The sequence below is a fragment of the Strigops habroptila genome, chromosome 4 (assembly GCF_004027225.2).
Source record: "Strigops habroptila isolate Jane chromosome 4, bStrHab1.2.pri, whole genome shotgun sequence".
NCBI classification, from domain to species: Eukaryota; Metazoa; Chordata; class Aves; order Psittaciformes; family Psittacidae; genus Strigops; species Strigops habroptila.
This window is the reverse complement of record NC_046358.1, coordinates 49048022-49071040: the sequence shown is the minus strand read 5'-3', so window position 1 is coordinate 49071040 and position 23019 is coordinate 49048022. Positions and strand designations below refer to the sequence as shown.

The 23019-nt window shown below is 44.4% G+C and overlaps 2 protein-coding genes across 4 annotated transcripts in view; one reads left to right on the top strand and one right to left on the bottom strand.

Moving 5' to 3' along the window:
• TSPAN4 (tetraspanin 4) overlaps positions 1-18006 on the bottom strand; it is a 456092-nt gene extending 438086 nt beyond the window's left edge. For both annotated transcript variants that reach the window (XM_030482719.1, XM_030482720.1), the window contains exon 1: positions 17779-18006. The gene's annotated coding sequence lies outside the window, so the exon portion shown is untranslated. The remainder of the gene's footprint in view (positions 1-17778) is intronic.
• Positions 18007-18088: 82 nt separating this feature from the next.
• POLR2L (RNA polymerase II subunit L) lies at positions 18089-22797 on the top strand. 2 transcript variants are annotated; one of them, XM_030482724.1, is made up of 3 exons: positions 18089-18192; positions 18675-18782; positions 22299-22797. In XM_030482724.1, the coding sequence occupies exons 2-3, from the start codon at positions 18688-18690 to the stop codon at positions 22405-22407; spliced, it is 204 nt and encodes a 67-aa protein (XP_030338584.1). In that variant the 5' UTR covers positions 18089-18192; positions 18675-18687; the 3' UTR covers positions 22408-22797. The 2 variants fall into 2 exon arrangements, with proteins under 2 accessions (XP_030338584.1, XP_030338586.1); XM_030482726.2 differs by lacking the exon at positions 18089-18192 and adding an exon at positions 18201-18358.
• Positions 22798-23019: the final 222 nt, after the last annotated feature.

The following is a 23019-nucleotide window of genomic DNA, read 5'->3' as shown; positions in this document are numbered from 1 at the left end:
GTTCAGATAAATATTTTGACACACACTGCTCTGCTTTAGCTAAGATAGGTCTCACAACCAAGGTGTTCAAGGAGAGAGACTAGCAAGGACCTAGGAAGAAATTCTCCACAGACTCATAAGTACATGGCATCTAGAACACAGATTTTGAAATCCCTTTGAAGTGCTGCTCTCTGTGTCTTTGTAGACTTGAAACCCTTTGGAAATGCACCTCTGAATGCTTAGCTGAAAAGGGATTTGTCAGTACTTTGCTGAATCGGGACCCAGATTACAGGAGAATAAATGATACAGCATCTTCATTTTCTATGCCTTGAAGATTCCTTCCCAGTTCCCCTTTCTTTCACCTCCTCAGCAGTGGCTATTTATCCATGTCAAATCCATGCAGACCTGTTTAGCTCAGCTCCTACTCAGTTACCATCGGTTTGGCAGATGATACAAGGAATGTTTTGTTGTTGCAATAAACATTCTTTGTCATGATGTGATATTTTCAACTACCTAAACAAAAGTGTTTAAATTGCATCTTCCAGCAGCCAAATCAGTCCTTTAGTTGAGACACAGTGGTGACAAGAAAATTCAGCAGTGTAACGCTTCCTTCCCAGTTACAGCTGCAGACAGCCACATGCGTTGGTGCCAGTCAAATGTAAGCTTCTGCCTCCATGGAAGAGAAATAACCTTTATAGAATGAATATGGAGGAGGAATAAACAGAAACCAATGTCAGGTCTTGTAACTCATATTAGTGCCTGCACGTAGTTGAGTATTCAAAGTTTCCAAGGCAAGACAGGGGCAGATTTAAAAACCTCTTTTTGAAACTGCAATACAATTGCCAGATTCATGGTTTTCAACCTTGAGTTCCCCGTCTTATTTGGTCAGACACCCTCTTCTGACCCTGTAGTACGGAAATGATAGCATTGTGCGATTCCCAACTCCTGGTCTTCTGCCACAGACTTGAACCTCTATCTTACCTCCAAGAAGTTTGGCCAACCACAGATCACTTCTCCCACATATCCAGAACTAAGATATTTATCTGAGCCAAGCACTATGGCTGTCTCTACATATCAACTTGCAGCCAAGTTTGTAATGAATCTTTGGCAGGGCCAGCTATGAGCACGACACTTTTCCACACATCACAGCTAAGTGCTTAATTTATGAAGACAGCTCCAGTCTACACAAGCCTAAGCCCTGTACACAAGCCACCAAGCAGCTGACCAGAATTATTTTATGTTTGCACAGTGAGATAACTCTTAGTTCCTGTAAAATTGTAAAGCGTGCTGCTCTGGATGGTATAGCAAGTCACTAGCCAGCAGCTGATTTGCAGTGTGCCTTTTCTATCCATTGCAGTAGCTGAGTACTGCCGCTAAACCAATTCAGGAACAAAAAAAATTACTACTATTATACAGTCTCGACCCCCCCCTTGCTCAGCTTACTAAAATTGCTGCTGGAAATCTACAAAATCCCTTAATCCCAGGTGCAAGGCTTGTTCTACCAGACATCCCTCAGCAAAACACTAAGTAATACCCTGACCACCCCCGAAAACTTACCATCTCAGGTAGGCTCAAAACCCAGCTTAAGTCCATGTAAGCACCCTAAAGGTGCACTGAAGACTGTGACAAATAATGGGCTGAACAGTAGCACTGAAGTCTGTGACAATCACACACGCAAGAGAAGGGATGAAACAATGCGTCCAGCTGCTGGCAAGTTTACCTATTTGAGGACAAAACGCTATTCAGCATAACCAGGTACTCACTCAAAGCCAAGTCAGCAAGAAAGAGCTCCTGGTAGAAATCAGCTGTTTCACCAGCTATTACACTGCAAATCTTCCATCAGGTAAGCCAGTAACAGCAAAGAAACCTGCAAAGTGGATACAATCACCTGTGAACCACTGAGATGCCAACACTCCTAAAAGGTTGTAAGATAGAAAGAAGGGAAGGACTACCCTACAGCAACAGACATTCTCTTTGTTTTTTCTTTTTCCTGGCCTAAAACTACTAAGGAATTAATCATTTTTCTATACTACTGATTTACCATCCAAACACAAAATGCTGGCTATTAAAGCTATGTTCTTTCCTTCTCTTTCAAAAAAATATTAGACACAGCTCAGATACTTAAGTGTATAAATTCATCCAGGCATGTTTAATGAAAGCTTTACATTCTATCATGGCATTTTTAAAGCAGAGAATAAGCTGCCTTTTACCCTTCCAGCATCATAATGAAAAAGGTAACTCTTTCCATGGAATTGAATAAAATACTATGGCTAGCAGAGCTTGTTGAGAGACAGATTAATTATCTACTTGAGTGTGCATGCAAAAGTAAGCTTGTCACAGCTAAGGGAAAAAGGAAAAAGCCAAATAGTTAGGGAAAGATACCAAAGCTGCAGTCTGAGACAGTGGGCGAGCGTCGTGACCACTGAAGGTCAAATGGCAGCTAAATGCTCCTTGTTGAGCTGCTACAGTAGGTTTGAGTTGCCAGCAGCAGCTACACCTCCTGGCTTAAAGAAAACTAACTACTAACCAGATGCATGTGCAAATCAAAAGGCATCACCCTTCCCATTGCTAGCAGCATAGGACCAGACTCTACTAAAAAGAGAAAATAGAACCAACTTGAACAAGCTTTTAGCAGCTCTACAAAAGTATAAGCAGAATTTCCTCTAACCCAAGTAGCAGCAAAGCTGTAAAAGGCAGCACATGCAATAGGTCTCCCATGCAATGCACTAGGCTCGACTACCTGAGCCCTACCTTTAGGCACTCACGAAATACCCAAGTTAAGCTGATGATCACAGTCAGCTTCCTCTAAGGTCAATGTAGAGAGATGGACACCTCTTCCCACAAAGACAGAAGTCATCATCTAGACATAAGCATCTCTCTACGTCTTATTTTAGATGCATCAAGTGGCATGAATCAAAGACAGAGTGTATTAAGAACAGCTGGATTACACACCACCAACTAAACAGGATTAATATTATGCTCCTTTATTTGGTCTGCACTATTGTTAAATCTGAGTAGCAATGCCCAATTCAGATGAAAGTAAATGGTGAAAGCACAGTAATCTCCAGGGAGACACAGAAATGCATATTTTAAGCTTCTTTGTGGCTCTTGCTGAAAAACAGCAGGGCAAACTTTGTTTACAACCCATACCACCACATGCAAAGGCAAATGCAACCTTCAGCCAAATTCCAGCAAAGACAACTCTGTGGTTTTAGAACTGAATTGTCATTTTTCTAAAGAAACAGTGCTTTTTGGAAATAGCAACTATATCATAGCATGGCCCAAACACCAGGGAAAAGTAATAGGTCAAGTGCATGCAGAGGTGACCTTACTGTGATCATTCTACCATAAGGAACTTCAGAACAGTTTCATTCCCTGACAGAAAGCTCAGAAATGCAGCAGCACCAGTAACCCCAAAACACTTCAGTGACTTACTTATGCTCAACCAAGTATCAGCTCAGATGCTTAGGCGAAACAATGCAGGCATCAAACAGGACACAGGCTAGCCAAGTGGATGCAATAGGGCAGCACAAGCTGGACTTAAGCCATAGCTCCTTTCACTGACTTGATGGGCACTTTACTTCCTGCCTCACTTCTCACATCCCATAAAATAAGCCCTCTTTTAGCAGAGGTTTGACGTACACATGAACATTACTGTTAACCAGTAGGTGTTCTCAGAATACAAGCTGATCATGGCACACTGATGACAAAGAGTATGAGATTTCATGTTCTGATACCCCTGAGCCTAGTTCACATATTGAACACAGAGAGGAAGTGAGGGAAACATCCCGAGTGTCGCAGGAAAAACCACAGACAGAGCAGCTGTATAAACCTGAGAGAACAGAGAGCAGGCAAGGCTCATCACCAAGAACATTGCATGACTAGTGTGAAATGAGAGAGCAGAAGCAAGCTAGAAAGGCTTGAGGTCTTCTCACAAGCAGAGGATCCTGCTAGTCCCCCTAAATCACACTCTGTATCTGCTCTTGTGCTCTATCAGAATTGGCAAAAAAATAAGAGAAAACAAGAAACAGGTAAGGGACAGGGCTAGGTCAGCTGCAGCCCCTCAGAGCTCCAGCTTCCAGTATTTGCTGCTCTCCTTCAGCCCTGTCCATGCAATCCCTTTCTGCTATTCCCCCATGACTCAAATTCGAGGCACTTGCTCCACATCACTGTGCATACAGAGACACTGACACTCGCACCATATTCTACTTCATCAGTGACACACATAAGCAGCAAAAAAATTAAGAGGGAAGGTTCCTTCTCCCTCCCTCCTCCTGCATCATTAGAGCCTCATATTTTGCTCTGCAAAGCTTTTAAAAAGAGAAAACAGATCTGAAATGAAATGGGAAGGGTGTAAAGAGTGTCTGGAACAAAATGTCATGTGCAATGCCTCTTCTGTTCTGTGAGCCACAAAGAAAACAGCACCTTCTCTGACAGAAGCAAAAGGGCTGTCAAAGTAATTGGGGGATGGGAGGGGAGACAAAAGGAGCAAAAAAAAACCCCACACATTGTCCAGAGTTCAAAGGAGAGCCCTTTTCAGCAGCTATGAGTGAGAAAGTCGCAGAAGTGACAGCTTTGCTGCCTCCCTTCCCAGCTAGCTTTCCAACCTGCCTAGAAGCAGCATCCAACACCACAGGAAGGGCCGGCTTTGTTTTAAACACCATTGGCCAGTGGCCTTGTACACAGGATTACAGAACACTGTTTTCCTCAAGTTATGATGGAGTTATTTATTTTCATTGGCACAAGCAGAGAAAGAGAACCAGTCAGATTCACTCTGCAGCAGCAGGACACTGAAAGGCAATTTTATGTGTGTACATCACACAGTCATAACACAGTCTGCATATTCTGCACATTCTGTCTTAGAAGGAAACCTTTCAAGAGAGACCTTTGACTTCTGAAGATAAACTGAAGCATCGACAGCCAGAACCTTCAGCTTTCATTCCCCATCATCCATGCACTGCTACATCAAAGTAACACCCTGTGTTGACTTCCTTCATGACTATCAACTCTCCATTCCTCCGTACTTCAACAGCGGTCTGCCCTATAAAAATCAGAAGAGGATTTTCCCACCCTGTTGACATCATCTCCTCCTTGCTGCATCCAGTCCAGCCCGTGCCACTCAGCACAAGCTGCAGCCTGAGTCCTGGGCAAACAGTCCAGATTCACCGCACTCCAGGGACCCTTGTTGACATTAATGCTTATAGGCAGCTATTACAAGTCAAGGCCAAACCAGTGAGCAGCAACTCTCTGTGCATCAGTGGTCATACAAACTGTTCCACAGTAAATCTAGAAACTACCAAGTCACACTCTGCACTCATCTGCACACACATGCACTTACACTCACAGGTGCTAAATACCAGGCTGGCTTTTTGCATCCTCTGTGACTTCTTCCCCCTCACAGTCCCTCTGTTGTGTCCACTCTGACTCTTCAGACTTACTAAACACTAAGGCAGCTTGGCATATCACATTTCAGAAAAGCTTCTTTTTCCCCAGTAAGTCCAGCTTTCAGTCAGTCCCTTACACCCCAGCTCTTCCAGACTGGCTCAGAAACACACCCCTTGTTTGCTTATATCCATGCAGCTGACCAAATGCTTAGATATTATAGTGCTATTATAGCTAAGTCTTCAATTACTTCAAATCAAAAGGAAGAGTTCCAAATTAAATAACACAAACAAACAACAACCAACACCACCACACCAAAAACTTAGATGACTGCTAAAATCATCAATATATCAGCTGCAATAGCAACATTTTGGAGAGGATTTTTCTGGGGTTTTTTATTATTACTATTATTATATCTACAGAAGGCAAGCCAAGAAAAGAGAGAAATAGATGGGACCAAGCACTGCATCCAAGCAAGCTCTCTACAAGGAAATGCAGACTCGTTTCAGGGCTGACAGAACATTGTGCTGAAATTAAGTGGTGTGGCTTCTTACAGAAACACTATTTTTCAGATCTGGTATGAAATCTGTAATGCAATCTGTAATGCATGCCACTGAATAAAAGCTTCCATAGGCTGTACAGCAGCACCTAAATATTTGTCCTACTGCTGTTCATCCATAGCTGGCACACACTCAGAGACTGCAAAAACAAAGCCAAACCAAAGCTCAGACTGACTTTCCTACCTCCAATTTGCATTGCACTTTTCCCTCCAGGGATCTCGCATGGTTTGGTTTGGATTCCATCCCAGCTCAGTCCCAAACAGAGAGATGTATCAAACAATTTCAATGCACCAACACATTTCATTTTAAATGTAAGTATTTGGAATGACTTTGCACATTCTTGACATTTCAATATGATTCTGGATAGCTTTTTAATCCACCCATTTTTTACTCAGTGGTTAGAGTGTAGGGCAATTGGACTAAAGTAAAAACAGATGACTGCTCCAAGACAGACATCCAGAGGATGAAAGCTGTTTGGGTGGAGTACCACCTTCCCAATGGGAAATGAAAACTTCACCACTAGCTACTCAAAATTCAGTTGTAGCAAATACTGTCTACCATGAAGCAGGACAAAGCCATGAGCCAGCAGCAAAAGGTGAACTTGAGGCAAATAAGCTAGTTCTGATTTTCACCTCTTTCACTGCAGAGGCAGATAAAAGGAACAAACTGCCAAATGCCTTGATGATGTGGGGCAAATATGCAGGGGCAGAGCAATGCTGCAACTTACACAAAAGCCTGTCCCACAGAACAAGCCAGCAACAGGCAAAGGCAGGGTGAACACATACATGCTGTATGCACATATATAGTTACACATACACTGAGGAAATACCATGAGGGGTCATCAAAACAGTTATCCTCACTGTAACAAATATCTTGGGCAGAAGTAAAGGACAACTGGCTCATCTATAGCAGCGCCTGCCTCAGCATCAGTACTGCGGATGGTAAATGGGGCTTCCAGTTGTCAAAAGCCACAGGGTGCAAAAGCAGTCTGACTTTGGATGAATCATTGCTAGGACTGAAACTGGAACAGGTAAACGGGGTGCATGGAGAAAGAACCCTGGGAGGAAAAAGAAGGGGGGAAAGAAAAAAGGGGGGGCAGAAAACAATTAAGTTGTAAATGCTTTGATACAGAGTATCTTGTGTGTTCTTACATCTGCCAAAACAACGGCCCAGAACTGGTTCTCCTTTCATAACACAGTACAAAGGAACCTGAAACCGTTATTGTCTAGCAATGGCTCATCACGGGTCCCATGAACAAAAGGTTTGGCAATACCCCAGGAGCCACAAGGCTTACGACAGCTTTCTCAGGAACTTATGAGAATTTGACTTCCTTCCAATAACTCCCTTAGGCTCCCAGAGGAATCCCCAAACAGCTTCTCAAGCCCTAGAAGCTGGGCCAGATGACAGTAAAGAAGATGCCCAAAAGGCACTGCAATGACAATCCCACAGCAGAGCAGGAATGAAGGCAAGCAATAAAACCAATGCTAAGCAGGTCCACAATAAACTAGCCCTAACGATAATTTAAACAATAGGGCACTGCCAAAATGAAACGGTCAGTTATTGACAGAGCGAGCGAATAAACTTAAACCCACAATAGAACAGTAAGACATAGCAGACAACTTTCAGAGGACAAATGCTTCTCAAGCCTATCACTGCATATGGATGAAGAAACCTCTTCTGAGCATAGCTCTTTCTGCCCTCACCTCTAGGAGAGGAGCTGGATCTCCTGGGTAGTTCTTGCTTTCTGGTATGAAGGCATTCTATTATCCATTCTCCAAATAAGAAATTTTCTTGTGTGTGTGACAGAAAACTCATAGACATCCCACCTTCCCTTCCCTTTCCTCCAGATGTCCTGATTCACTCTGACAAAAGTAGAACGCCTAAACAGCAACAGAGTGCAGGCAGAGCTGTGGCAGCACAGCTGTAGCCCACTAGTACTACTGTGGCTGAAGCTAGGAATGACTGAAAGAGGGCATCAAACTAGCACTTTCCTACAGCAGCAATAGCTCTTCTGTGCTCCACAAACCTCGATCCATAAAGTGGCTGCACAGGTGCTGGGGGAAAAGCCATTCTTTCACCCACATACCATTTTGTTCTCAGGATAGAAGGGAGAGTGTATTTGTTCAGCATGCATTTTAAGAAGATAGAACATCTCTGCTTTAAACTGACCCTACATACTGGGGATGTAGCTCAACAGAGAAGCAGGAAAACACGTCTCTTCTGTAGAAATGTAAATACATCCAAACGCCCCTCTGGCCCAGATGCAGACAGGTGGCATCCTTTGCGTAACACTGTGCATGGCTAACATTCACCCACGTTACACATAAACCACTGCACAACTCGCTTACTACAGAGCTAAGCGGAATCCACGCATACATTCATCTTCAGAGGTATCTCAATACAAACAAGAAAAAACTCTCCTTCACAGAATACAAGCACTGTCTTAATAATTGGCTTTTTAGCTTCTCTACTGAGAACGGCAAATGTCGTAAATAAAGAGAAGAAGTGAAACAGCTTGACAAGGTCATACAAGAGGCCTGCAGGGAAAACTCCTGGTTAGCTGGACATCCCAGGGAAGAGAACCCATGTCCATTTGCTCAGCATTCCAGTCATCAGGCCAGGGGGGTGCAAGGATGAAAGGTGGAAAGATATCTTTATTTTATGCCTGCTAGGAAGAAAGCCAATTTAAGGAATCAAAATAATTTAGGGTCCTCAAAACACTCAGCATATCCTAAAGGAGATGGGAAAAGTGCTCTCCAAATAGCCTTGGGTAGAGCAGAGGTATATACAGTTAAGTACCATTGTAGATCATGCAGGGATTTGAAGGCAAGCTGCAAAGAAAACTGCAACCTTGGTCTCACTGTTCTTTTTACTTCGGCCAAAAATGAATGCAAAACCCCAACCAAACTCATCAGTCCCTGGGCACAGCTCAAGCAGCCTATTGTTCTGAGAGGACTTATCAATCACTACAGACAACCCTCGCTGATCAGGTCTTATGATTGAAGGCTTTACTTTATTATTCCCTCACACCACCACCAAGCAAAGCAACAGCAGCGTTATCAGGTCAGACAAAGGAACTGCTGCCCTTCAGAAGGGACTCCTGAATAACTGCTCCCTGATGCACACATGTGTGATTTAGCTGTGCACTGCGGGAATGCAAGAGTAACGAGCCACATGTGCCATTACTCACTGATTTTAAAGAGGCAACACAGTCAAAAACAACCAGGACATTCAGAAGTCAAGTTGGTCTTGTATCTTGTTAAAACTTAACTACTTAACCCATATGTTGCAGCATTCCCAAGTACTATACGCATGCTGAAGAGTACTAGAACTCCTGGGCAGAGGCAAGAGATGATGGAAAATCCAGTGAAAGCTAGCTCTCCACAGCTTGGTCCCAGCTCCAAAATACTGTGTTTCACCAGTGTGCAGGCCTCAGGGCTTCTCTGCAGCAGGCTGGAGACCCTCCCTCAGCTTTCTAGTCTGGGGGCTATACACCCCCAGTTTCCCAGCCCTCTGTTACTCCAGTACCACTGTGTTGTGATTAAAATGCTGGAACGGGCTCTTGAATGAAAAAGAAATTCACTTGCAAGCAAAACAGCTTCGAAATCCATATTCATAAAGAATGTTTGAGGACTGTGGAGGCTTCTCCCCCTTTACACACCGAAACATAACAGTTCTTGGTCTTTCATACAAAACCTGCTGTAATTTCTTTCTTTCCTGCAGAGCAGTCACTGTGCATCTGTCTACCATTGTATTACCTCAATATTTTTTCTTCAAGAAACACTTCTCTAACAAAAAGGAATTCACTTGTACAACGCAAACTGTATTGCTTCTGCAAAATTTCATTTGAGAATCCACAGTTAAAGTGCAGGACCCCTACGGTCACCAGTTCTGCAGTATGATAGCTTCAGCATCCCTTGTGAGATGAAGCATGTCACCTTAATGCTTCCTTAAGGTGAGAGAACAACCAAGCTGATTGGCTTCATCACCCGAAGGACACACACAGTGACATACTTAATCTGATGAGAGACACTAAAGCAGTGCCTCTTAATATTTTATGAAACATTTGGCTGTTTTTAATTTTAAAAACAGCAGCTCAATAAACAAAGCAATGGAACATTCCCTGTAGATGGCACAACGATAGGTGCACAGCAGCCCACTCTGAGTGATGACACGATATCCTGTGCATCAACTCTGGCCCCTCCCCACATCCATGCTGGAAGCCCTGTACACTAGGAGGTCTCAGGCTCTGCATACCAACAGGGACTTTTCCAGAAACAGCTGTCTTTCATCATGATGCAGCACATAGCAAGGGCAGCTTTGAAGCTGGTTTAGGACATCCAGGTTCCACACAGCAGCTCAACCTGGACACAGCCAGCGGACATGCCCAAGCTGAGTAAGTAGCTTCAATGAGGAAAAACTGAATTTTCTTCCCTGCCTGGCCAGTTCTGGAAAAAACCCCACAGTTACAGACTTTCATGAAACCTAAAATGAAAGCATCACACTGTACAACTACCACACACTTGCTTCAAGCTTAACTGCTTCCATAAGTAGCCACTACTAGCTGCTGTCAGAAACAAGGTACTCAGCAAGATGGATCTTTGCTCCTACTTATAACAACAGTCTTTTATTCCCACCCCCATGGAGGCTTGCAAGACACAAGACTGGCCAGAAGACAGAAGGAAAAGCCAAAGCATCAAGTCTAAATACAGACATGAGCATCCCTAAAGGACCAAAGTATAGCCTTTAGCAGAGCCTGCTCTTTAATTCTTTGTTCCAAATACATCCATCATCGCTTACAAGAGCCTCATAGATAAGACTTCAAAACAAAGTTAGACAATTCCCCCATTCCTTTTTATTGGAGCTCAGAGACTTGTAGATGCCAGGACAAACTAGAACACAAGGAGTGGTTTGTTGCAGTCTCTTTAAAGAGAGATAAATCTTGATGGGAGAGGACTTGCTTATACATCCAAGAAAAAAGTTCCCAGCCAAAGAACAGAAGTACCTCCATGAGCAAAATGGGAATGCACGTAGTGCTTTCACCATGAAAGAACACCACCTTGGGGCTCCTCCCTTCAAGCGTTAATAATTGATGTGTCCTGGCCTCACCTCAACTTCACAATCCATCCTTTACTATGGAAGGAAAGATTCTGTAGAAATGAAAAGCATTAACCCAAGAAAGGGGATTATTTTGTCATCTGAGGACACTTGCATGGAAGAGCAGAGCTGAGGAGCAGCTCCTGTGATCTTTCTGATTAAAACGCTGCCTCAGGATATTACTCTCCCCCCACCCCCCAACATGAAACAGACAATTAGGCTGTGATACATTCATGTAATAAAGGCTTTTTCTTATAAAATGTCAGTCCAAGACTGGCAAACATTTTACTTTTGCCTTGAAGTGACCTTACTGAGAACAAACATGACAGATAAAACCAATCCTAAACTAGTTAAACACTGGCATCTGAGGAAGCAGAGAATGAGGGAGTAAATGAGTGGTTTTTTCCAACCCCATATCAGTGCTTTAGAAAAGAAAAAACGTGGGGGGATAGGGTGAGTTAAGAGTGATAAACTTTTTCCATGAAGGGCTGCCTTACCTTTTCAGGATTAATTTTATATACATGTGCATATATATGTACACATGCACACACAAAACTACACTCACCTGCCACCTACAGCGACCTCTACAGGTACAATAACATATTAGACCTAACAACACATGGTATCAGAGGCAGTGGCGTCTGATGATCATTATGATGAACATCAACAGACAGTTCCTAGACTGGTCTCTTACACTAAGGAACCTTACACCACATCAAAAAAAAAAGTCATTATTAAAACAAGAACTGCCTTTGTGGAGCACCCATCTCTAGCCAGAACTCCTCAGCTCTCACTTCTAAGTACAACTGTGATGACCCTGAAAATACAAATAGAATAGCTATGCTTCTCCACAACAGTGCCCTGCCTCCGTGGGGCCAGTGCAAATGGGAGGACACCTGAAATAGCATTAACATACACAAGAAGCAGGGAAGGCTCAATAAATCTTAGAAAGCTACTAACCACCACCACTGCTCAGCATCTCCTCCTAGTTCATTAGCAGGAGCAATCACTAGATATGCTAGACTGAGAGCAGCCCTGAGGAGAAAGATTTGAAGGCACTGGTGGACAAGAAGCTCAACATGAGCCGGCAGCGTGCACCTGCAGCCCAGAAAGCCAGCTGTGTTCTGGGCTGCATTCAAAAGGAGTGTGACCAGCAGGTCAAGGGAGCGGATTCTCCCCTTTCACTCCACTCTGAGACCCCACTTGAAGCACTGCATTCAGCTCTGAGGCCTCCAACATAAGAAGGAAGTGGATGTGTTGGACTGAATCCAGAGGAGGGACCACAAAGCTGCTCCAAGGGCTGGAGCACCTCTGCTGTGAGGAAAGGCTGAGAGATCTGGGATTGTTCAGCTTGGAGAAGCGAAGGCTCTGGAGAAGCCTTTATAGATGCCTTCCAGTCCTTAAAGGGGGCCTACAAGAAAGCTGGAGAGGAGCTTTTTACAAGGGCATGCAGGGATAGGACAAGGGGGAATGGCTTTAAACTGAAAGAGGGTACATGCAGATTAGACATTAGGAAGAAGTTCTTTACTGTGAGGGTGGTGAGGCACTGGAACAAGTTACGCAGAGAAGTTGTGGATGCCCCATCTCTGGCATTGTTGCAGTCCAGGCTGGATGGGGCTTTGAGCAACCTGGTCCAGTGGAAGGTGTCCCTGCCCATGGCAGGCGGTTGGAACTAGATGATCTTTAAGGTCCCTTCCAACCCAAACCATTCTACTATTCTATGCCACAGAGATCATTGAAGATATCTTTATGAATACATTTACACTGTCAGAGTCCCAAGTACAGAGCACCATCCCAGTATCCTAACTCTTGTCTAGTGAAGCAGAACAAATCTCTGCCCCACAAAAACAGCAAGATAAAGTCTCTTCTCCCTTCTCAAGTAATAGGAAGTTATCTTTACATCTGACACAAGGACACCTTATAAATCGTTTTATGGAAAAACATTTGCATTTTTGGATGCATCTGTGGGACTTCTTCATACACTCTATTTAGCAGAGACATCTGTTACTCCAATATATATATTTCATATAAATCTCACCCTCTGAATCCTTTCCATCAGTTGTCACTAATGAAGCTTTGTGTGCAAAACCAAGTGCATTCTGCCCCCATTAGGAAGCCAATTACAGCAGGAAAAACAAGCAATTAACAAGGTGTAAAATAAACATCCTGCCACCTGCCTTTTAATAGCAACCCCACTTCAAACAAGTCACAGTCTCAGCACAGCTCTCAGAATTGGCAACTGATATTATACATGTATTTATGCAGCAGCTGCTCTTCGTTGCAACAAATATTACAGGCTTACCAGATAAGGTCAGCATATTTTAAAAAAATATATAGCAAGTATTAAAACCTGCTTTGAGGCTCCAAATGTTGCTTTTAATGAAATCAGCAGCATCAGGCTTGTCTGGTATTACAGCGAAGCTGCAGCCACATCCCCAGCTTAGAGAGGTTTCTCTTCATTTCTACTTGCTTAGCAGCTTCTGTATTCGTTTCACTAAATCCAGGGGCCTGGGCAGCTATTAAACAACCTGCAGCACAACTAAACAATGCACAGCTCTACAGAGCAGACAAGTCTTTCCTCCTTTCATCATCCCTGCCTCTCCCTCTTGGTTTTCTCCACCTTCCTCCCACCAGCTACAAACAACTGGGGGTGGGGGGCACATAACTGGGGCAGAGAGCAACCCACTCAAAAAAAAAAAAAATCGAGGGGAAAACAAGATTCCAGCTTAGTCTTTGTTCCTTGAGCCTACAAGCTATTGAGGGAAAGGAGGGAAGTCCTTCCAAAGCCACATGTGTTACCTAGCATGCTAGGTAGCTCCAGAAGGAGCCAGCTTTCTTCCCGTTTTGTGGAATGCAATGAATGACACACTTCTGAGCAGTTAACTAGGACTAGAGAAAGCCCAACAGTAAATCTGCAGGATTTGATAGACTTGGAGTGTAGAATGTGCCTCAGAAAACAGTAGCCAAGCTTTGTCTTGCCTTTTTTTATCTTCCCCTCCCACTGTCTCTCTGCTGCTACATATTTATTCGTTAGTGTTTCCATATCACATTTCAGTTCCTGACTAATGTCCTATTCAATCACTTATTTCAAGATTCATGCAGGTCCTCCTCTTAGGGTTCTCCTCCCTGGCTTTGCTGAGATCTGAGGAGTACCACATTGAACATCGTGCCACAAACTTGCCATCATGTACAGGATTCTGAGGTGTTAGTCAGAGATGGAGTGAAAACCGATAACATTCTTTCTCTAAATGACCACAGGAAGTAACAGAAAACAGAGCTTTTCAGTCTAAACAGAGCCAAGAGAGCTATCCACAGGTTTACAGAAGGTTGCAAGTCACGATCAATAGTACCAAACCAATCCTTCACTGAAAAGCTCTACTAATCAGTCCTGGATTTAAATAACATTTCACTACCTCTGAACACAGCTGCTACCTAACTGGCAAATCAGATCTTAAAAGCCTCAAGGTTTAAGTTCTGATAATCTACATGTATGCAGAAACAAGCAAAGTCAGAAGAAGGGGAACAACCACAGAAGGTGAAAAGCAGGGAAAGGTGAAAAGCCTCCAGACTCGTGAGGATGTACACCAAAACTTGACCTATGGCAACCCACAAAGTAAGTAAATAAACAAATACATTTCTCAGCCATTGGTTTCTCACACTACCAGTACAAGTGCAGAGATCCCAGAGAGTGCAGAGACTCCTTCCTACAGCCCTAATTACAAGGTCACAAAAGACAAAATCTGCCAACATGAGCTGCAGGAGGTCATATGGCCACTCGAGCTATAAAAGTATTTTAAGAGTAGTTCAGCCAGTGAGGTCACTTAACTGACTTTTTGCTTGGTTTTTAAACAAGCAGCAATATTTTCCCTTACATTTTACAGATGGGAGAGTAGGAACAGGACCTACTCCTTCGTTACCAATGTAGGATTTCAGTACTCATCACTAACAATGCCACAAAGCTGTCATGCCTAGCTGAGTTTCGTAGATCTAAATCCACCAAAAAATGCCAAGCCTCAACCCAACAGTGATGGTGGTACAAAACACTGTCAGCCTTCAAAAGTTGCTCAGATCACAGGAAGAAGTCCTGTACTGCGTTAACCAGTAAGTAGGATATATTATCTGTAATGCCCCACCACAAAGTCTCACATGACAGAAGGTGCTCCAGAAGCATATCAGAAAAGCAGCCCACTGTTCTCAAACATATTTCTATCTGGTTAGTTCTAGGGAAGCCTCTGAGGAGCGCTCTGATGGGTTTCCTGACCAGCAGGCTGTCTGAAGGCACAAAGAATCAGCAGTTCAGGGACGGTTGTTTGTTGAAGGTGGCAAGAGACCAGAAATGGAACTAAAACTTCCTGTGAGAAAGACCTATGCAGTTCTAGGAGTAGTTCTAGGAGATAGGACTCCGATTCCCGCAGTTCTTCAAAGAATGTTTAAAGAGACCTAATTCTCCAACTCTTCCAGTCCTCATCCCTCTCCAGAAGGATGGTTGAAGAGTCTAAATACTTTTGTATTTTGTATATTTAGTATTTGACTAAATACTAAACTGCAACAGCTGAGTGTTGGCAGTACCCAGCTCACCTGAGCTCACTCTGTAGAGTCACCCTAATCACTGTGAGGTACAGCCCATATTTGGCTCCTAATAGTCACATGCATGCACATCCTCGCCCCGCAAGTCTTTTAAACAGACTTCTACAGTTTGGCAAAAGGTCAGATTAAGCAGAGGGTACATGAAGTTGAGCAGAGAATATTCTCAGTATGTAACAGTCTCTCCAGGTCATACATCATAAAAATCCTTACATTTTCTCGGATCAAAGAAACTACAGCCATAAAAGACCTATTAGTTCATTAAGCCCGTCACCCAGCCAAAGCAGGTTATCCAGAAAAGAAGTAACAAAGTTAAAGTATTACTGTGAGAACAAGCTGAGTGAATTTTTCTTTGAAAAAGATGCTAAGCGAAGACAGATAGGAGAGCTAGGTCTGAAAGTTAAAATACAGCTGTTTTCAAGAAATAAGCAAGCACATTTCTACAAGGCATCCGATAAGATACTATTGTACATCTCATGATGTGGCTCTGTTGTGAAGCCCCTGTGACAGCCCCTCTTTCTCACTCCCAGTTGCAAATTCCCATCTCCAAACACAAATGTCTTTCACTGCAGAGTTCAGTAAGAAAATTACTTTGGAGCCCTGGCGCTGAAAATGCATCGAACAAGAATCTCCAAAATCCATCCCCCCCCCCCCCCCAAATAAATATATAAATAAATCAAAGGAGAAAGAGAAAAGACAGTTTGGCTCCCTCTGGCCTACAATAACAATAATGATAATAATCTAGAGATCGCACGAGGTTTCATCTACCCTCCATGCCAAGCCAATTCTCTCCATTCACAACTGCGTATAATTGTTCATGGGACTGCAAAAATTACTGTCTTTTCAGTAGCAATCAAAAATGTAAAAATGCTTTCAAACAACCTCGAACCCTTATTTGTTAAAATCAAACTATTTGCTCTTTTACAGCTCAAGTTAGGTCTGGCATTTCTGTGCAGAGGGTCAATAATCCAGTCATTCAAAAAATAGTCACGAAAGACGTATTAACATAAGCTGTGCATTAAGACACAATTATTTCTATGCCTGGCAGTAATGGCTCTGCGCTGTGCACTGTATCAACTCACAGACACTTTAGCAGGAAAATAAAACACTTTTGGAGAATTTCTGCTCTGCCCAAGGACAATTAACATAACGCTAACGCTGTAACGAGAGAGCAATAAGGACTGATGGCGTTCAGACTGATGCTTCATCCCAGAGTCTCCAGAACAGCAGTGTCTGTCCCTGAAGTTTGTAGCCACCGCAGCATGCTTCCCTATGTGTGCTAAGCACACACAGCCTGCCTACGCCTAATGCTTCCCCAATCCTTAGATTAATGAAATACAAGTAAACAGTTTCAAGATGCATTATCCTCTGCTACCAAACCTCCCCTGCTTGGGGTACCAAGTAAAACCGGTTGCTTTGCCTGCAACCAGCCGTTGCCTCCCGAGCAAGGGGAACTTCCTTGTCCCTCAGGTGGGGGGAAAACGCTCCTCTTCGCGCAGGCTGCGCCTGTGGCACTGCCCTGAGCAGCCCCGAGGGCAGCGTTACCTCTGCTGAACAGCTTCGTTTTCATTTTAGCCGTGCACAGGGCACAGCGAGACGGAGCAACACTCAAAGTTAAACGGGACAGCGTCAAGCCCAATCTGACCCCAGAGTTTAAGAACTCCCGGCAAGCCCGCAGCCCCGACAGCGCCCACAACTCGAGGGCGAGTTTGCCTTCAAAGAATAAACACTGTCCGGGCTGCGCAGAACGGCGGAACGCCCAACATCCCTTGGGACGGGCGGCGGGAGAGCGGAGCAGGTCGCACACAGCCGCTCCTGCCTCCTCTCGCCTGAGGAGAAACAGCCCCAAAGGGGCACTGCACTCCCACAGGCGCGACGCGGCGACACGGCAGCCGCGAGCCGACCATCGGGGCGTCCCGGCCGGATCCCCTCACGCCCCTCCCCGGCCGGCCGCTCCTCGGCGGGCTCTGCCCGCGGGGGGACAGGCTCTCCAGCCGCGGAGCCATGGCAGGCACCGCCGCCCCTGCCCGTGAGGGAGCGGACCCCCGCGGGGTGCCCCGTCCCACAGCCCTGCCCGCCAGGGTTCTCCTCATGCTCTCCCCCTACGCCAGACAGCGCTGGCGGGTGCCGGGCTACAGCCACCAGTTGCGCTTCCCGCCCCGGACGGCTCCGGTACCTCAGCCAGGATGGGATGAGAAGCCTCGCCGCTTCAAAAGCCCTTTCGCAATGCAACAAGTGTGCACCCGAGTGGGGACGGGGAAGGGAAGGAGGAGCCGGTGCGGGCGCCGCGCTCCCTCACTCGGTCGCTCTCGCCGCCGGTGCCGCCGCTCCCGGCGCCCCAGCTGCCGCTCCGCACGCGAAACGCGAAAACAAGCCCGCCCCGCGCGCGCACTCTCTTGAGCTGCCCGGGACGCCGTACTCCCGGCCGCTACCACCTGCCCGCCCTCCTCAGAAACAGGGGTGCGCCGGACCGCCTCCCGCCCGCCCGCTGTGTCGGCCCGCCCTGCGGCGCCGCGCCTTCCCCCGCCTCGCCGCACTGGTACTGCCGGGGCAGGCGTCACGGGGGCGCGGAGGAGCCGTTGCGGTGACGGTAGGAGCCGCCTCGTAGGGCTGCGGTGCCGTTAGCGCCCCGGCAGCGGGAGCTGCCTCGCCGCCACGGGGTGGTGATCGCGGCGAAGCGGGACTTCGGGCTCCCTTGGCCCTACAGCCGCCTCTTGCGCCCCTCCCCGGGCCTCTTTCCGCCGCCGCGGGGCAAGGTGACGCGCGGGCGGGCGGGGGCCTGTCCGGTTGTCTCCCGGCCGCAGGGTGCGTGGTCGCTGGCCCCCGCCGCCCTGTCCGGCTCCGCCTGCCGCAGGAGCCGTGCGGGCACGACCGCGGTGGTGAGGCGCGACTTGATGGTGTTGCGCCGCTGTATTTCGGCACTTCCGTCCCGCGGGCTCTCCGCTCGCTGGCATGTAGCGCGTTGAGCTGCTGCTGGAGGCTTGGGCAAACTCTGTGTTTGCCTTCTTATAGCTGAGTATTAGCTGTTAGTCATTTTGCAGGGGGGTGATACTGTATTTTTTCCCGTTGCAGCTACAGTGCAAGAATGATCATCCCAGTGAGATGTTTCACATGCGGCAAAATAGTTGGAAACAAGTGGGAAGCCTATCTTGGCCTTCTGCAAGCAGAATATACAGAAGGGTGGGTATTATTTCTCTATGTTCTTTGTGTCAGATTTTAGATGAGATTGCACAGCGCGTAAGATACATGAGTGCAGGGTCATGGCATTAAGAAGTAGCTGTAAAGAGGCTAAAAACTACAGATAAGTTCTGAAGCTAACTGTTTAACTAGTGGTTAGACATGATCATTGCTGGGAAAGCACTTGTTTCCCTACTGAATCTTTCTGTGCAGTAAGATGGAAGTTGCCAAGTCATAACCTTTACACCCAAACCGGTCTCAAATACTTAACTCTGTATGGAACAGGAAGGAAAGAAACAAGCAGTATAGCCAACTATGACACCAGTATGTTTTGAGGTTTTTTTAAAGGTGAGAGAAAGAAGTTAAAAGTGTAAGAAGTAACTAACATTGTTAAAAATTTATACCCATTGTAGGTTTTCTTTAAAGCATTTTGTACTTGCTGCGCAGAATTGCAGACCTTATTTGAAAGCAGTGGTTTGCTGAGGGGGAAGGAGAAGTTCAGCTGCTCCAGACACCTGACTGTTTTCAGTAGTCTGGGCATGCTTTGCATAGCCAGAATTTTAATCTGTGCTGGCCACAGGTCCTGCTAGTGGCAGAGTCTACCATGTCTTTAAGTCTTAATAGTTCAAGGAGGGTCTAGCTATGGTGGATCTACTCTAGAAGGATTTCAGAAGGTAACTCTTGAGAAATCTTTACACTGTCATTGAGTTTAAGTATGAAGGAAAAGAAAACACAGGTGTTTGCAAGAAAGTGTTAGAAATTTGAGAAACCTCCCGAAGTGATGTTGAAACTGTTAAGCAGAAAGGAGTATTTGCTTTGCGCTCAAATGGTTAGGGTTACTAATAGGTTTTTAAATAGACTGATATCTATGAACTTTCAGAAGAGTATAAACTAACAACACAGATTTCACTGCCTTTTCTCTAAATCTGAAAACATTCTTGTGGTTTGGGATGTCTTGTTTTGTCAAATGTTAAACAGTGGAGCACAGAACAAAGCTTAGTTTTCTGAGCCTACTCTAAACTTGTAGGAAGTTGTGATTATTCTCCATGCTTCTTACTGCTTGATGTGGAGTTTGCAGCAGAAAGATGTCCTGTTCCCCCACCACTTTCATTAAAAACCGTCCAGTGAAAAGTCATTCAGTACTTTTCCTAAATTTCATTACTTTTGTGAGTGGCTTTTTAGAGTGCATTTGCATCCCAGAACCTGTCAAACCTAGCTGAGTAGAAGATTGCAGTGGCTAAACTAAAAGTATTTGGAAAGCCCTACTAAAAATTTTTTTTCCTTTCATTTATGGAGTTAAAAGCATTAAAATAGTGTGGGTAGCTAATAATTTCTCACTAATACTGAAATTTATCAGAACTATTTTGGTAGCACTTCTGACTTATTTTCCAAGTATTACATTTTAATATTTTTCCTGTCTTCATTATTCCTCTGCTTTTGTGTGGGACAGGAAGATGTAAATTGTTACTGATACCTGCTCACCTGAGAACTACTGCTATAGTCACGGGTGCGATTCTGGGATGCCTGTTCAAACTAATGCATTTATGGGATTGTAAGATCAGAAGCAGAGTTTACAGATATTGAACAGTTAAAAACTTGCAGTGCAGTGTCAGCATCCCTGTTAGTGGTGGCTGAGAAATGGACAGACAAAATGGAAAAAATAACCTTGTCTAAGTAATTTGTGGTTAAAAAAAAGACCCACACCTTTCCACTTGTCCCTTAAAATTGCTCTTTTTCACAAGCCTTTGGAAGCTAGAAGAAAGAGGGTAACACAACTGAAGTTGTTTTAGCCGAAATGTATATACAGTAGGAATTCTAAAGCTGTGATTAATGGTAGTATTTTGCATCTCTGATAACTGCATTTGAAAGTTCAGAATTTTCCAGATACCTCTTAAAAACTCACATCTCAACAGACATCAGATGCTTTTGTTCTCAAGTGTTTTGGAAGGTTTAGATATTATTTATAAAAAGTCTTTTCTAAAAATAGACTCTTCATATACTTCTTAAATAACTTTTGCAAGTGCTAGTCGTAAAACGAATAGCCCTGCTATTTAAGCCCTTGAAGAACTGTTGAGAGGTACAAGGACTAACTGACTTCATCAGAGAAGCTGCTTGAAGCCAAACAACCTTTTACCATGGTCCAGCTTATGCTGAGCCTTCTTTTCAGTCATTTGTACTTAGAAAAGTATCTGTCAGCTTCTTCCTATAGCAGAATTACAGGTTTCAGGAGATTACACTGGTTTTAAGCAAACGCTGGGTTGTTGCACTCTAGCATATAGATCTAAAGACTTGAGTCGTGTTTCATGAATGTCAGATTCTGAAGGAGTATCAGGCTGGCTTTATGGTTAATAGGTTGGAGCTAAAGAGCATGGAAAGTGTCACTTATGTTTAAGAGGTCTGATAGCAATAGCCATTGAAGACACATATAGTGGTTCAGGCTAGGATGACTCATACTTCCTCTACCCAACCATAAGAGTCTTGAGCAGTCACTCAGAAGGAATTAGGACTGTATTGAGCAGTCCGCACGTCCTTATTCGTATATTTGTGGGGAACAGGTTGTATGACAGAATGCCTTCTTATATGGGGAACTGGAAAGGATTTTGGCCTTCCACAGAGTTAACATCCCATCCATATGTGGGCTAGTTTGCATTTTGAGTTATTTTAGTTTCTATCTCTCTCACTCTTTTAACGTGGCTTAGATTACAAACTTATCTTGTGAGGTAGTCAAGTATCATCCTCAGTTTACAGAAAAGTGTTACAACATTGCTTAGAGATGCTATTCCTTACTCCTGTGTCAGGAGACTGTCTAGTGCCTTCGTGCTGTGTTCTACCATACAACTAGCAGGAGCTGTAACCAGTACAGGTAAAATCCTAGACTGACCATAGTTAAGGAGTGGAAATGACTTCCCATGTTTCAGAACTGTGTCCTGTTATTACCTTCACACCTCTTCATCAATCAGATTTTTAACCAGATCAGCTCCTCTCTTCTGTACAGACTGGTGTTTGTAACAGGAAGACTAAGTTACTGTAACTAAATAATGGAGGTTACAAATGTACTATATATCAAGTTTCTTTCCAGCTCTGAAAACTAAAATTTTATTTCCAAAATCAAAATACTTGCATCTTACTTAGACTTGCTATTTCATGACCAAATATGCCCTCACGAGTGGGATGGCTCAGAAGACAAAATCCATAAAACTTAGGTCTGTTCTGGTTATGTTCCTATGGTAGTTCTGCAGGCTCGCCTCTGAAAGTTTGGTAGCTGTGTCAGCTAGATGCTCCCTTCAACAGAAATCATGTGCTCTTGCAGGCCAGAGAACAGGCAAACACCCTGTCAGCAGCAGTAAATTGGAAAGAACAATAAGAGCACATGCTAAATTTCTATTTCTTAGTTTGAACTGCAAACAAGTTTCTCTTTATGACTAAGCTCAAAGTAATCAGTATGTTGCTTAGGAACATGTACAAGTGGTTCTGACACACTTCATCCATTATGTTGTTTTTGTTGCTGTTCATTAATAGAGATGCCCTGGATGCCCTTGGTTTGAAGAGATACTGCTGCCGCAGAATGCTCCTGGCCCATGTGGATCTGATTGAGAAGCTTTTGAATTATGCGCCCCTGGAGAAATGAGATAGATGAACAAAGTACCACACTGCAAACTACATGGAGCGGATCTCTAATGCTAAACTTGAAACTGGACTTCAGGTAGTAATGGATGAAAGCCACCTGTCATGCAGCCACTGGGAAATGTTTAGCCTCTGCAGAAAATACTGCCCTGAGACAATAACGTCTTTCAAGGAAACAAAGGAAAGATGAAGTCCACTTAACCAAGATTTGGAGATCAAGTTAAAAGTTTGGATGCTTCTTTTTTTAAATCTGTGTTTGGAGTTGTTTTGTGAACTTTTAGATGCAGCTGCCAGCAAAAATAAGTGTGTGTTCATATAGAGAAATTACTATATTTCATTAAAATGTTGAAATAAAGGAGGTCTTTCCCTGTAGGCTTCCTACAGTTTCTGGATAGAGTGTGTGCTTGGATCCTGCCATTTGTTTGTGCTGGTTACTTTGAGGTTAGGAGTACTATTAAGTAAGTTTGGTCCTTTGCACTAGGCAGGCAGGGGGATTAGAAACATGGGACTGAAGCTCAACTGTTCCAGCAACAAGGAAGTGGGTAAGTTTGGTAAGAATGAGGCATTACTCCTGAAAGCTGCTGGAGCTATCAGAGCGTACTTCCCACTGCAGTTC

Coding starts and splice junctions, on each gene's coding strand:
- POLR2L (XM_030482724.1), top strand. CDS start 18,688: ATGATCATCCCAGTGAGATGTTTCACATGCGGCAAAATAGTTGGAAAC. Junction 18,783..22,298: donor CAAGCAGAATATACAGAAGG/GTGGGTATTATT, acceptor GTTCATTAATAG/AGATGCCCTGGATGCCCTTG.